We start from the raw sequence: 15,747 nt of genomic DNA, 5'->3' as shown, positions 1-15,747 counted from the left end.
TTGCCCTCTGGGCCAGCTCTGCCCTGTAGCTGAGTGTCCCCTCCATCCCCTGTGTCCCGGGCCCTTGTGTTGCTAGGTGTGGCATTACAACATCAGGTAATCGCTCCCCCCCACCCCGTGCAGCCCCGCCCACTGCCCCGCCACCCAGCACCCTCCCAGGATGGCCTTTGGGATGCTGGCCCCAGGCAGTCCCTGCACTCAGGAATCTCAGGGGCCTGCCCCTGCCTTCTGGCTTTGCACTGGGCACAGCTCATGGGCGTCCCTGAGTGTTGTCTGCCACTTGGCTTCTGACAACAAACCTAGGGTTGCTTCTTTTCTCTCAGGCCAGAAACCAACCCTGCAGCCCTGAGGCCACCCCCATGAGCTGGCCCCTCTCTGTGCCACAGCTAGCATCCATAAGGGAGCTACAAGAAATCTGGAAAGGGAGGGATTTATTACAAGGGCATAAAGGATAGGACAAGGGGGAAGTGGCTTTAAACTGAAAGAGGGTAAGTTTAGATTAGATACTAGAAAGAAATTCTTCACTGTCAGGGTGGTGAGACATTCGCACAGGTTGCCCAGAGAAGCTGTGACTGCCCCATCCCTGGCAGTGTTCAATACCAGGTTGGAAGGGGCTTTGAGTAACCTGGTCTAGCGGAAGACGTCCTTGCCCATGACAGGGGGGTTGGAACTGGATGATCTTTAAGGTCCCTTCCAACTCAAACCATTCTATGATTCTATGGTATTAAAAAGATGATATAATGATATTTCTGTGGTTTGAGAAAATGTTGTGCTATGTAAAATCATCACACTCATTTCCTTAGTTATTTGGCACAAAATATTTTAATTATATTCCCAGTACAGATAAGCTGGAGGAGATGGTCTGTTTGATCAATTAAAGTGATGTAGTTTAACTCTGTTCACCTAAGCCACTAGTGCAGTGGTGTGCAAACCTTTTCAGTTGAAATCAGCTCTCTGCTTAATGATGAATTGCTAGGGTGCATTCAATAATCCAGTCCCAAAGAATTATCTTCTAAGGATGAGAGATTCCATAGGAGATTCCTGTCTCTGGTTCATTGCAGGAGTGGATGCCACTGCACATGAGGGAGCTGTAGTGTTTTATGTTACCGCTTTGGTTTTTTCTTTCCCTCAGCCTTCCTTCCTTCCCTCTGCCCCCGCTGCATCCCACTGTTCAATATGGTGTGCACCACTGGGGGCATGGTATGGTTGCAGCACAAAAGCTGCACTTACCCTCTGCCAGCCAGCCACTGCATCCAGCAGCTGTACTACTCAGACAAATTAAGGATTTCACTACTTTTTGAATAAATTGGTTTTATCTGGTGGCACACACAATTGTCATGTTTATCGTTTTTGCTAGAATTAGTTTCCTTCTCATTAATTATGGAGTGTTTGTATGGGGGTGTGTTAAACCTTTCTTGTTTGCCCAACAGACTAAAGACTTAAACTTCAAGCTTATAAAAGTGCTATTTATTTTTGTTAGTGTCTGTTAACAGGAAAATCATACTCACTCTTCATATACTGCTGCCTTTATCTCCAGTATGCACCATAATCATATGAGATAGGAAAAATTTAATGAAGAGCTTTTAGCAGAGCTCCCCCATTGTCTTCTCTGAATATACATAATGTAGACACACACATTGCTCCTTACTCCTCTCCCTGCTCCTCAATATACCGTGAGATGCAAGCACTCAGTTCAGTGGACTTTCATCTTAGATTTTGTCAGAAAACATAAAACTCGAGCTAAGTGGGTCAAGGCATCTTTATAAAACAGCCAGAATATATAAAACTTGGCTCAGCTTCACATATTTGGCAACAGTTTAACAAGGGATTGTTAAGGACTTGAACGCTTTAATAGCACACTTTCTGACTTCAGTTGTTTTAGAGGAGGCATATACCCAGAACCTGTTCCTTGATTCCTTGAAATCAGTTCCGTTACGAGAGAACTTAATTGCAGTCCATCATGGAATGATTGTAATATTTGTCATTCTGTGCAAACCAGAATTGTGTGGTGGTGCTTTTTATTTTTTATTATTATTATTTCGAAATAAGGATGGGAATTTCACATGGAGTCATTAATTTAAGGGGGGGGGAGTTAGAGTGGGAGGGGCGATCCCTGTATTCCCAACTAGAAGGAATGGAATGTGTGTGTCTTAACATACTGAGTTTAATGTAGGTTTACCACAATTCTGAAATACTGAACAGACGTTAAAGTTTTTTAGTAAGGAAAATCCATGTGTGACTGGGTAGGAAGTCCTCATGGCCTTTAGACAGAGTTACAGCAACTCCTGAAGAGTGTAAAAATGATTGAGAAATACCAGGTTTCTTCTGATATAGGCCTGAATTCATGTGAAGTGGTGAGCTGAGAGCAGAGTAATTTATGTAAAGCATGCCAAACAGTGAACCACCGTAGCAGCACTGAGCTAATTTCTGTGTTGCTAGTCAGATCAGCAAGAATTACTGGAAAAAGATGAGATTTTATTGTTTTCCTGCTTACTGGTACAGAATTCAAAGGTATGAATTATTCATATGCCAGTTTCAAGGTGTAGATTAGAGCTTTTCTGGCTCAGTAGATATTGCATGTAATACAGGTTTTCTGCTGGCTAGCAAAAGCGTGCAGTGAGCCCACAGTTGCTTCATCCAAAGACTGCTTTGTCTGAGTAGGAAGCAATCAGTGATCCTAACTCTTTAATAGATATGACAATCTTAGAGAGGCAAGTACTTACATCCTTCACACCTGCAAAAGCAATCCTTTAGATGCTAGCTTCAGCTGCTTGGGGACATCTAAATAGGATGCTACTGGGAAAATGGCTGCTGAAGTGAAAAACTTAAGACTGTAACAGAGCACAACAGTATCCCCTTGCGTTTCGGGTGGTGAAACAGCAGCACTGTGCATGTATGTGCCATCTAAGGGAAATGAGAAGGTAGCACTGTGACCTACATAATCCAAATCAAAATGCATTTGCATTGAGAGACGAGGGTGGGGGGAGAAATCAAATCCTGCAGATTAATCAGTCAGTAAAGCAGGCATCTGTAGAACTGCTTACTACCTTAATCTTTTGGACACCCAGACTAGCAGCCCAAATCCAGATTAACCTGGCCTTAGTATCTTAAATCAAAAGGGAGAAAACCCGCCAGAATAATCCCTTCTGCTTTCAAAATGGCTGTTAAATTTTCAGGGTGTAGTTGCCTTCTCTCAAGATGGCAGACTTTCTTTTGTTTGGTTGGTTGATGTTGTTCCCAAAATAAATTGGCAGTGACTGCTCAGTGGCATCTGGGAGTGGTAGCTGCAGTCAGTATGTTTCTGGGTAATCATGCAGGCTTGTAATCAGATTTGCATTTAGAAAGCAGAGTTCCTAAAGAATGGCATGAGGAATTTTATGGGGTTTTTTTAAAAAAAAAGGAAAGGGGGCTGAAATAATTATTATTTTAAAGGATGTCATTTTCATTTAGAAATTGTGCTGAGGTGTATGTTTAGAGAGTGCTTTGGGAATTTTTCTTACCTGAAATTAGCTGAATACTAAATACGCATCTACATTTACATGAGCGAGGCATTTTTAGGGCATGCTTCATCTCCTGTTAGAGTAGACGACTAGCTGAACTGACTTTCACCCCTTGTGCACAAATGAAAGCTAATGGACACAGAAGAAACAAGACCTCTTGTCCAAAAGCAAGGAGGTGGCCAGGCACCACAGATGGAACACAGGTCACCAAGGGAGGTCTGGCTGTGCTGGTGATGCACCCGGCATGATTTTTCTAAGCCTGGGCATGTGTATCCCATGCAGTGGGAAACCCCAGCAAACTGTAGATGAGGCGGTATATTTGCCTGAGGTAGGACAGTGACAGCCAAAGATGCTTGTTTGGTCCTTTGGCAGAGCCATTTTGCACAGCTTCACATAGAGCTGCTTTGTATAATAAAGTAGGTTTTATTCTGTTTCATGCCACAGGGATTGCAATTTTCCTACAGAAATGTTGTAACGCACTGTTAAAGCTAAGGTTTTCTGAAAGTGGAAGGACTGCTACTGGAGGGATGCTAACATGAAGAAAGGAAGAAAAAGCTAGACAGTGCCCTAATTTTAACTGTGTTATGTGGAAAATACAGCATTGTTTTCCTGGTACAGTCTTTCTAAGTGTAGCTTTTCAGAAAGGTATTATGGACCTGGTATTTAGAGAGAAAAGGGTGCACTGTACTTTATGCTCTTCCATAGCTGGCTTTGAAACTGTTCAAAGCAGCAGCAGGAATGTTTGCTAGGGGGAGGGGTGGGAGTCCTCCATATTGTGCCACAAAGATAAATTGAATTAAAGCAGGTCTCAAGCTGAGCATCGTGAACCTCAGTCCAGAGGTACAGACCTTAGGCATATACTTATTTTTATTTGTAGTGCAGTCATTGTCAATGCCACATGGAGTTTCAGTGTATTAAAATGCTAGATTTCTGACATGACTTTCAGAAGTGCGGAAGAATGCAGTAGTGCTAATAAATGCTCATCTCCTTGTTTTCCACAGCAAGAACTTATTGACAGCATTAGTAGGAAGCTGCAGGTGCTGAGGGAAGCACGTGAGACACTTCTGGAAGACATCCAAGCAAACAATATACTGGGGGAGGAGGTAGAGGCCATTGTGAAAGAAGTCTGCAAACCAAATGAGTTCGACAAATTCAAGATGTTTATCGGCGACCTTGACAAAGTGGTCAACCTCCTGCTGTCACTATCAGGTCGTCTGGCCCGTGTGGAAAATGCCATTAATAACCTCGATGAAAATACCTCTGCGGAAGAACGGGTGAGAAAGGCCAATAAGAATATCGTTCTGTTTAGTGAAGCTGTTGTGGGGGGTGGTTCTTGGTTTTGTTTATCTCAATTGGAGCACTCAAGATGAGGGATAGTGAATAGATAAATTTCATAAAGACATTTGCTTTGGATTTCTTAGAACTTTTCTCTTTGTCTTGCTGCTTTTGCTTGAAATATTAGAACTACAAGTGGATTGCCAAGAAAAAGCGGTGTATTGGGGTTCAACATGCTGGAAAACAGACTTCATAGTGAAAGCTTAAAGAAAGAAGGGAACCACTGATAGGAGCATAAAAAGAAGGAAAACAAAAGTAACAATTCAAGATGGGGAAAAGAGTGCCACTTTGCAGTAATGTGGAAAGTTTCTTTATTCTCAACAAGGATCTTGATAAAGGATATAGATAAAGGATGCAGACAAAAATCTGTAAGGTTGTTAGATATTTGTCCTATACTACGGCTTCCTCCACAATGCCTAGTGAGGAACAAGAGCAAGAAATGACAGAAGAACAAGTCTTTTTGAAAGCTGGGGGAGCAGGAGGGAGGCATTGCAAAAAGAATTTTTCAATAGAAAACACATTTTACTCCAAGCAGAATAGCCCAATAGTGATGTGGAAGAATCCCAGCAGATGTGAAAATTTCAGGAGCATTCAGGGTACTCTTACCTACTGGGTGTCACCTCTGCTAGCACCATTTTGTTTAACTCCAAATCCCATCAGGTCTTAGCTGGGCAGGAGATATCTAGCGATACAGATATGCACCAAAGAAGAGATGTAGACATGTGTGAAACTTAAAGGCTAAAATAAATAGAGAGGGTGGGGGGCAGGTGTCTGTCAAGTGAGTGTAGTTAAATGAACATGAAGTGGGATTTTTGGCTTGTTGCTGTGGACTGAAATGCCAGCAATACACCTAAGTGTTGTAACAATTCTTTCAATGGCCTGTGGATTCATGTTGTGTTTCTTCAGCATGCTCCCTTCTTTCACCAATAGGAACCAGTTAAGTGCTGGGACTAGTCTGAAGCTGTACTTTTGCTATTTGGCCCTAGCTGCTGCCAAACATACTTGTTTAATGGCTGTCCAGGCCCCTCTCTGACTGAGGGGAGGGGAAGGTATTTGACAGCTTATTAGAGGGCAGATCAAAGCTTCTGAAACTTACAGAAATTTAATCCTTCTTCAGACTCCTTTTTTCTAAATGTAGTTGCAGTTGCCTAATGGGCTCAAAGATGGGAGTGTGAGCTGGGGAAAGAGCTACCAGATGATATGAGCATATAGGAAACACAGTTTGAAAGCTGTGATAAAAACAGCTTATTGGCTAGATGTGGAAAAGGAAGAAGGTAAGTAGGTGGTGTGTAGTAACGGTAGTTAGGAATTGTCTGTGTGCTCTGCTGTAAAATTTAGACTGGCAGAAATCCAAATCCTGAACATATTTTAATCCCCATTCCTCTTGTGCATTGGCACCAAAGTCTTGCCATAGTCATATCAGAAATATATCTAGAAGTGTTAGCTGGAGATGCTTCTCAGATGGATCAAGTCCCCAGGTACTTCAACTATAAATACAATGCATGTAGGGTTACATGTGCATGGCTTTGAATTTTGGTTGTCCTTTGGTATTTTGTAGGTCACATGATGATGTTGGTGAACTACTAATGTACCATATATACAAAACAGGAGATTACCTCAGTCCCTGGGGATCGTATCTCTAGTGATCACTGATTTTATTTTTATTTTTATTTAGCCAATTCTGTCTAATAAACTACTCTGATAGATTTTCCACTTTCTAGGATCTACCAACAGCTCAGCGGCTTTCTAAACAAACGGTCTGTCAGCAGCCAAATCATCATGGCTTAATTAATATTCTATTAGATGCTCTGTCATAGATTTGTCTTGCCACAAGGAAAAATATCAGGTATTTCAGCTTCAGCTTCTGAAACGGGCTTCATCTGAAATAGCTACCATCCACCTTCCTTCCATGCAGTGAGACCAGCATCTTCTCATTACTTTCAACAGAAAGAGCTAAATATTGTTCCATCAGAGGAGCTTCAGGTGACCTGTGTTTCACTGGGACTTCAGAGCATTGCTAACTGCAGAAAACCCTTTGCACTCTGCTTGGTTGAAGACTGACAGATGAAACCATCTGACATCATTTATGCCATTAGGTTTGCTGAGCCATTTACCCATTGCTCAAACCATCTCAGGAATGGTGTCTTGAGCCTGCTACAGTGTATTTCACTTGACCCTTCAAAACAGGCTTTCTGGTGTCAGCCATCTTTGATGGAGGTAAAAGCAAATTCAAGAGGTTGCATTTGCATTTGCCTTCTTCCTTTCTGCATACCACTTCTCTTAGGCATTCCCTAAGCCTCTGCAAGGGCAGAGGTACTAAGGTGTCATTCAGAGTTCATAAAAGTAATGTTTGCTTTCCTTAAACTGTCAGGTTACTCATGTTCACCTTAGTCATGCCATAGGCTTGGTAAGAAGTAACTATACAACTTAAATCTCGGGTATTGTTATGCAGGACTAAACATCTGATTGTTCTTGTGTATGTTGACAGTAATAAGAAATGGCTTGAAAACCAGAGCTATGTCATCCCAAAGCTATGCAGGTAACACTACAACTGAGCTACCAGCTGTTTAATACAGGTTGTGTTGTGCTCATCAGATTGCGTTTAATTCTGCTGCTGCTGCTCAATGTTCACACAAGTGGCAGGGCTGCCCTGAGGAGAGGTGTAGCCATTCTCCCAAATTTGAGCTTGGTTCCTAGTTCCTCTGGTGAACTTAGGAAGCCAGTACTTCCATCTCTTGCAGCAGATAGTTCTGCTTGTAAGTTGCAGTGGGTTTTTTTTCCCTGGCATAAGCTTGAAGGAAAATTAAATTTTAGTTTATCTAATAATGTGTGATTTCTGTGACTTGTCTTCCGTAGCTGTCTTGAATCCTGAGTTCATCTAGGCAGTGTATTTTAAGTACATTGAGAGCACAAGTCTGAAAGTGTTTCACCCTATGAGCTTTGTGCTGTCTTCAAAAAAGAGGCAGGATATGTGAGATATATATATGTCTCAGATGAGATATATATATATGATAAGAGAGGCAACTCTGAGCAGAGCCTATCTAATTCTGGCAGATAGGTCTCTTAAAGCTTGCTGGTCTGTATCCCCATTTGTCTCATACTTACATCTTGAAAAGACTATTCTGCAGTCTACAAAAGCTCTTTTCTGTAAATCCTTTGGGGTTATTATAGCATGTGTGATTTAATGTAAAGTTCAAATGAAAAAAGGGACACATTTATTTGAACAGACTGGTTTTTTTGAAGACATAGTTTCTCAAAGAAAATTAATTTCTGAAGCAAAGCTGAAAGTTATGGAGTGGTACCTCTTAGGGGCACTTTTTAATTAAGTTCAGAAGTCTGTACAGGAATTCTTGATGTCAGAGTAGGCCAGCCATACTCTGTTGCTGGAAAAAGGCAGTCACTTCTAGGCAGACGTCTGACTTAGGTCAGATTAATAAAGTTTCTTTCCATATACTGCTAAGGGAGCATAGCTGAGTGATTCAGGTGTGGCTGTTGATGGTATAGACAGGTGAAGCTGAGTGAAATGAACCTCACCCATATTGCTCATGCATATATGTGAATGGGATATAGCTCCTATCCTCTTTTGTTGTGAGTCTCCATTCAACCCTCCTTTTTCTTACTTTGTCTCTTGTGAAGGCACAAAGCAGAACATTTATAGCCCTTTGGGGAAGATAATGCTTTTTCTTTACTTCCCTCCTGTTGTCTTGCCCCAGCTTTTGCTCATGTCTTAATAACTACATGACTTCACATTTCATGGAGAAGCCATGTGGATTGCAGCAGAGCAGCAAAATGCCACAGTGTCAGGAGCTGTGTAAGAAGAAATTGCTCTCTTAATGAGTCTTTCTGGGTTCTCTAAGCACAGCTGTTTCAGTGTGGAAGTTCAGTGCTGTGTACTGAAGATGTAAGACATTGCTGAGTGAAGTCTTAAGTTGGAGAACTTGGATGTTTCTCAAAGGCAGCTATACTTTATATAACTATTTTGAACTATTAAATACTAAAGTAGTCTTTGAAGTTCTTGCTGTTGAGGCCAATAGAAATTAATGGTGCATCTTTTATTGATTCAGTACATGTTTTTTCTGTTTGTTAATGAATTTTATTAGAGTAAACTTTAAGGAGCAACCTTATTCCACCTCTCAGGAAAGTCGTTGTCTTTGCAGATAAAACAGACTTGAGACTTAAACACTGAAGCTGTTGTCCCAGCCTGGTGAATTTTTAACTGTTTTTCTTTTCTCCTAAGCGGACTCTGGTAGAGAAGCAGAAGCTGCTGACCCAGCAACACGAAGATGCAAAGGAACTGAAGGAGAACCTGGATCGTCGAGAGCGCATCGTCTTCGACATTTTGGCGAACTACTTGAGCGAGGAGAACTTAGCAGACTATGAGCACTTTGTAAAAATGAAGTCGGCCCTCATCATTGAGCAGCGAGAGCTTGAGGACAAGATCAAGCTGGGGGAAGAGCAGCTGAAGTGTCTGACTGATAGCCTCCAACCTGAACGGCTCAAATAAGAGGACTGAGTTTCACCAAGGATGTGAAAAATGGGAAGAAGGAAGGGATGGGGGACTTTCCAAGGATACAAATGAGTATCTATCTTGGCTTGTCTGTGTCCAGTAGAGAAACAAGTGCACAAGAGAATGATAGCTCTCACAACAGCAATAATACTTTCATTTTTTGGGATGATGTATTTAATATTTTAGAACACATTTTTATTGCTGGTCTCTACAGCTGTTTCTCATTGCTTACCTTACACAAGGCTCCACAGGAAAGGACAGACTCTTAACCTTTCTGCTCAGTAAGTTGAAAGTCTGTGGCAGTTGTGCATGCAAACAGTAATGTTTTTAGAATACGGTGTATACTTTCTTTATGTTCAGATGCTGTACAGACTGCTGGGAAACCCAACAGCAATTTGTGAACGCACACAAATTTAGAAGTTCTAAATTGAGTGGCTTTTTATTTTTGTTTTTTAAAGACCCATTAAATAGGGGAAGCGTGCATCTTATAGCTAATATATTCAGATTGCTGAAATGTAGTGTCACTCTGATCCTGTGGCATCAGACACTTTTTTGTAATATTGTATATAGGATGGCACTTTCCCCTTGCAGAAAATAATTGTAAAATCAGTCTCAGTTAAACACTTTTTAAACCAGCTTGCAAATCACCTAATGGCTGCCTTGCTGCACATTTTTGTAAGCATTATTTTGCAAGACATATTTGTACACCTTATTACTGCAATGCAAGTGATTTTCTTTACCAGGTTGTAGTTGATTTAAGAAACAGGCTGGAAGTACTATGCTGATTTTGTTCAAAACATTTCTTATCTAAATTATTTAGAAGGCTTACTTGCTCTTTCTCGTGTTTTTTTATGCATGCGTTTATTCTTCTTCCCCCAAACCCACCACACTTTATGAAAATAAATGTAGGCTAAGGACACTGCTTCTATTTTTCTTCTGATTGCTCAAAATTGTGATGGTTTTATATAGACAGTTAAGTTACATTGAAGTTGACCTACATAATGTTGTTCGTTCTTTCCACTTTCTCAGACTACCAAATGCAATATAAACACTTCTGCCATGTAAATACCATGCACTACTCGGAGCAGTTCTGCTTTGTAACTGTGAACATAAGTGGGGTTTGTTTGTTTCCATTGCACAGTGATAAACAAGACAATGCTAGTTCACAGTATCAGATTACTGGTTGTGTTCTCTATTACTGCCATTGACTTATGACAGATGATTTCCAGTAGCTCCAAAAAGAGGTGCTAACTCATGATTTAGCGCAGTAATAGGTTGTGCTGAGTTGCTCAGATATCTACAGAGAAATTCTGTAGTGCCTAAATGTCAAGTTCTATGTTAAGATAAGTTTTGCAGGCAAAGAAAAGTCTTGGATGACTTTGTGTACATGCCATTTCCATTGTAGAACGGAAGATGTTTCTGTCTCCACAGACAAACAGGTTGCCCAACAAGAAGCCATTTTCAAGGCTGATACGAATGCCAGTCTGTAGCTAAGCAGGTTGAAAATACAGGTAGTTAGGTGTTGAAAAGAGAGAAAAGAATTTTTGCCGTTTTTCCTGAAGTGGCAGCATTCACTAAAAGGTTTTCTGTAGCTCTTCCCCCAATCCTCTCTTGTCAGGAGAGAACTGGAGAGGCACTGATCAGCGAACTCCTTGTGAGTTGGGGAGCAAAAATCTTCTGGAACCTGTTCCTGTACAGACAGATGCAAATGTGCAAAGGACTGTTGCCCCCCCTTATAGTGCACTACTTTGTATACCTGGACCAAATCTTTAGTGAAATGATGTTGATGTGTATCAGTTGAGGTCAGATGGAGCTACAATTTTATAAGGCCTGCAGCTGACCTTAGTTTCTTCCTCCTAGTTCAGAAATGTAGTCTTCTGTCATCTCACAGTTATATGCTGCTATGTTCCTAGGACAAGTGATCCTTTTGTCCTTAAACTTATTCCTTAACAATAACAACCCCAAAACTAAACAATTCCCAAATAAATTATGCTTGTCTTTTAGCTTGGAGAAAAGTGTGCTTTGTTTTATCTGTGGCATTTTAAAAAAAATTACATATTGTGGTTACTCTGAAATGTGTATGTGAAATGTGAATAATAATATAATTACCATGTGTTTGTATACAGTACTTTGATTTAGATCTTTCTTATAAAAGGTAGCAATATTGTGAAAGATATATATATATATTATCTTTTTCACCAAACAGTTGAGTAGACACCATTCTCTCCTTTCTTTTTTAAAACTGTTGAAAATCTCTCACCCTATGAATCTGAAGATGGTTGCCTCCCAATGTTATATGTAAATCTGTAAATAGCTATACTGTTGCTTCTTGAAAAAATCTGGTGCTATGTTTTGCCTTTGACATCCTGGGGATGGCCGTTTATTCACCCAATGTTGTTCTCAACTCTAGATCCCTTTGTATAGTGAAAGGTTTCCACAATGTTTCTCCAGCTGTTTGGATCCTGCAGCCCAGAGTGAAAATGTACAGTTTTCCTGCCTGACACTTAAACACTCACCTACTGACAAATGGTATTGCTTGACTTTGAGAAAATAAACTGTATATTTCAATGCAGAGTTAGTTTCTGTGTGCAGTTTTAACTATCAAAACCTACTGTCTGCCGTGTGGCACTGGGCATCTTGTGGTGTCTGCTAACAGTTCCTATAGGTTGTAAAGGCCAGGCCAGTTATCTTGTGGTATGAAGAACCTTGCTGCCTTTTCACAGGTTATTTAACATGTTGATTAATTGATCATTCTCAGGTTCCCAGTGTAAGTAGGTACCAGAAACATGTTCATGTCTCTTCAGTATTTTAAGTGTATTTTATGTGAGTATGGGAGGGCAGAAAGGAAGATGTGTTATGAGGTGGATAAAATAAATTGGTATGTCACGACTTACGGAGTGTGTTCCTGGGAAGGAGTTAAGATTTTTCTACTTGGGCAATTGCACTGTTTTGGCTTCATCCTGTGTTTAGAAGGAGACTTTATGTGCACCTATCTAAAGTCAGTGGTTCTCAAGATTGTTTGCGAGAAGAGATCACTCTGAAATCTCCATCTTTAACAGACTTCCACAGAAACTGTTCAATTTCAGTTTAATGGGGAACTCAGATTAACTGCAGAGTTTTCTGCCTTATTGGGGCAGTGCTCAAGGCCAAGTTGGACAGGACCTTGGGTAACCTGGTCTAGTGGGAAGTGTCCCTGCCCACAGCAGGGGGGTTGGAACTAGATGATATTAATGCCCTTTCCAACCCAAACCAGTCTGATTCTATGATTTGAAGTGTGCACAGCTCTGTAGTAGAGGTGACCACAGGTAATGTTTTATAGCTTGATAAATCATCTTGAAAATTAATTGTCTGTTAAGATCTTTATCATAGAAACTGACAGGGAAAAGGAAGCTAGGGTAGGAAAAATACTTGGGTATTTGTAGGATTTGTCTAAACTTCTGACAGTGTTTTCCACCCCGTTCCTTCTCTCTCTCTACATGTATGTGGTCCCACCTCTTTGTGCCTGGTTTCCTGGCACTTGGTGTAATCCAAGATGGCAGCTATAGAGGAATAACAGTTTAAGTTTTGTGTAAACTGTTTGAATTGGCAAAAAAAACTTTTCTTTAAACTGAAATTAGGTTCTTTCTTTTCTGTTTTTGGGTATTTCAGACCCTGATATTTCAAAGGAGTCACCGTTTTACAGTATTCTTTTCTAATCAAGTGCTAGTGATTGATTTTGGTGCACTTAATTGTATCAGGTTTTATAGATGAAGTAATCTGTTGGCAATCCAGTAGCTAGCAAAGGCCTTATGATAGGCGCACAATAGAATAGTAACTCCTCTTATAATGGTGTCTAGTCACTTACTGCAGAAGTTCATAGGCTTGTTCTAATTAAGGGCTTCTCAGTCGTGGGGTGTTTTTTAGAGGATAATTGGTTTTTCTGCATACTTGGGTGGAACCTGCCCACAGAGTAGATGTTATAAAAATTAATAATGGCATCTTTAAAGTACTGGATTATATATTGTCAATTATCAGCAGTGGTAATTTGGTCATCACATTCACTGACCACAGTTCCAGGCTGTAACTTAACTAATTACAGTGATCCCCAATCTGTAAAATTAGTTACCCATGTGGTTTCAGAGCTCACTTCTGAAGTCCTGGGTTTCATTCTCCCTACTGACTGTTTTTGATATGTTTCTATGAATAAGGCTATTCCATTTGAAGTAGGTTAACTTAATTTAATGCATCTCGGGAGAAAATCTGAATTGAAATAAATTACTGCATTTCAAAGCAGAAGGTAGTTTCTCAGACTACAAGCACACCTACAAGCAGAACGGGTACTTTCTAGACAGGCTATGTTTAGGACCTTTTCCTTGGTTATACCCATGTGGGCAGATAGGCTGTTGTTTATTTTAGGCTGAGTTTTATTTTAGTCAAGGCAGTTGAGCCTTTCCCAAGAACAAGGCTGGTAGGATGTTGGTCAGGTCTTTGCTTCCTGTGTTAAATGAAAATCCTCACAACAACTCAATTTTTAGGTGCTTTGGTATCTCTGTCTTGGAGGTAGTCTCTTAAATTTGGCAGGGGGAGATGACCTTGTGACTAGGCTGTGCCTTCCCCTCCTCCCAAGCATGTCAGCGGAGTCTGTTGCTGTAGATCTAATTCTCACTACTTCTGGATGCAATAACCTGCTAACTGGCTAAGGTTAACAAAGGCTTACTAACTGTCACTACTTACTGCTTGCTGCTGCTTTTGAATGGCGGCTGTCACAGGTGGGATACGAAGAACATCTGGACAACTGCTGTGGTGGTTTCTGGCATTTCTCCTGGGTTAAAGCAGGATCAGGAATTATGTGCATCTCCTGCCCACTAGGGGTAAGTCTTTAAACTAAAATACAATAGTACCACTAAAGAACAACCAGATTGCCACTGCACATCTACTTCTGTTGGAGTATTTTTATTTGCTGTTTGTGATTGCCTGTCTTGACACAGGATAGATTTTAATTAAAGCAAACAGATTTGTGCTGGTGGAGCTGAAGCACAAGGTGTTGAAAGATACTGAAGGATAATCATATTTTGAGTAGCATAAATCTCCAGCAAAATAGTATCTAAATAAAGCCTGCATGCCACAAGTTACATGTGAGGAGAACACACCAGGATTCTAGATCTGTGTTCATACAGTTTAATGGAGTTACTGAAAGAAAGGCTTTTCTTAAGCACATCTTAAGTTTCAACTACATTAACCAGACTTCATTCATTCCAGGCAACTTGCATATGAGCCAGTATTAGCTGGAAAAAAAACTGTGTTCTGACTGACATGCCTTACCAAGAGTTAATACTTTGCTGCTGTTCCTTGTGATAGCATCACTTGCTACCCTCCCAGTCAAGGACGGTATTCTATAAACCAAGTAATGGATGTATAGTTACAAGAGCTTTAAGAAAACGTGATTTTGGTAGAGCTGTAAAGTCCAAAAGCCTGAGAGGAATTAACAAAATCCTCCCAGTGAAGATTGTTTCAAGTGTTTAGTTCCAACATCTGTTTTGCTTCCCGGCTATCTGCTCTTCAAAACTGTTTGTTACTGGCAAATTAGCCTTCTGTCTTTTCTAAAAGCCTCAGAGAAATATAAATGCAATGAGCAATTGCAAATTAAATAGTAAGCAATGGAAGGTAGAGGTTATTTATCTCAGTAACTTAAACACAAAAGCATGAGAATTGTGGGCACCACTCACAGCCACTCCCAGGAGTTACAGCGACAGCAGCAGGCAGAGGCAGGTGTGGTTCCTCCAGACATAAAAAGGGGGATGGAGCTGTGATGATCGAAGTGGCCAACAGTGACCCGAATGGGGTGGAGCAGTCGAGTGCTTTATTTTATAATAGGGTGATAGAGATCTCAAGGAAGTGAAAACCAAGAAAACCTGGAATAATCAGTGCCCTGAAGGAAGAAAAACTAATGCAGTGGGAAATGCATCAGGGCTGAGAATTCCCTGCTTTTTCCTTTCTCGTGGTTCAAACCAGGTCTCTTTCCCTTCCCTGCCTCCTCTTTCTCTAGAAAGACTGAAATCAAAGTGGTCTTAATGCATGTCTTAGGTCCCTAACACAGCATTAATTTCAGGTCAGTTTGTCAAATGCCTGCACATTGATTCAAATGCAGAAGAAATTTCTCTGGTGTTCAAGATCTAGAGATTCTGACAAAACTCTTCAGTTACTCTGTTCTCCAAATCCTCCGTGTGTTTGTATACATTTACAGTTTGAGAAGAATAGCTTTCCCTCCTATTTTTACTGCAAAGAGAGGAAAAAGAACTAGGTGAGTAAACTCTCTTGTCACACTGGTTTTGCAAAGGTGGAGTTATTTAGACAGGCATTTTTAAGCGATGGGCAGTTCCACCACACAAATAAGAGAGATGATTAGAAGAGATGCAGTGGTAACAG

At 40.7% G+C, this 15,747-nt stretch overlaps 1 protein-coding gene across 4 annotated transcripts in view; it reads left to right on the top strand.

Annotated features, from left to right (window-relative positions):
* SHROOM2 (shroom family member 2) overlaps positions 1–9,339 on the top strand; it is a gene marked incomplete at both ends in the record, with an annotated part of 131,128 nt that extends 121,789 nt beyond the window's left edge. For 3 of the 4 annotated variants that reach the window (XM_080613349.1, XM_080613347.1, XM_080613348.1), the window contains 2 exons: positions 4,502–4,774; positions 9,073–9,339. In XM_080613349.1, coding sequence (XP_080469475.1) covers positions 4,502–4,774; positions 9,073–9,339 — 540 coding nt within the window. The remainder of the gene's footprint in view (positions 1–4,501; positions 4,775–9,072) is intronic. The other variant, XM_080613350.1, reaches the window with a different exon arrangement.
* Between the last annotated feature and the right edge of the window lie 6,408 nt (positions 9,340–15,747).

The sequence above is a fragment of the Psittacula echo genome (assembly GCF_963264785.1).
Source record: "Psittacula echo genome assembly, chromosome: 3".
Lineage (NCBI taxonomy): Eukaryota > Metazoa > Chordata > Aves > Psittaciformes > Psittacidae > Psittacula > Psittacula echo.
This window is presented reverse-complemented; position numbering and strand designations above follow the sequence as displayed.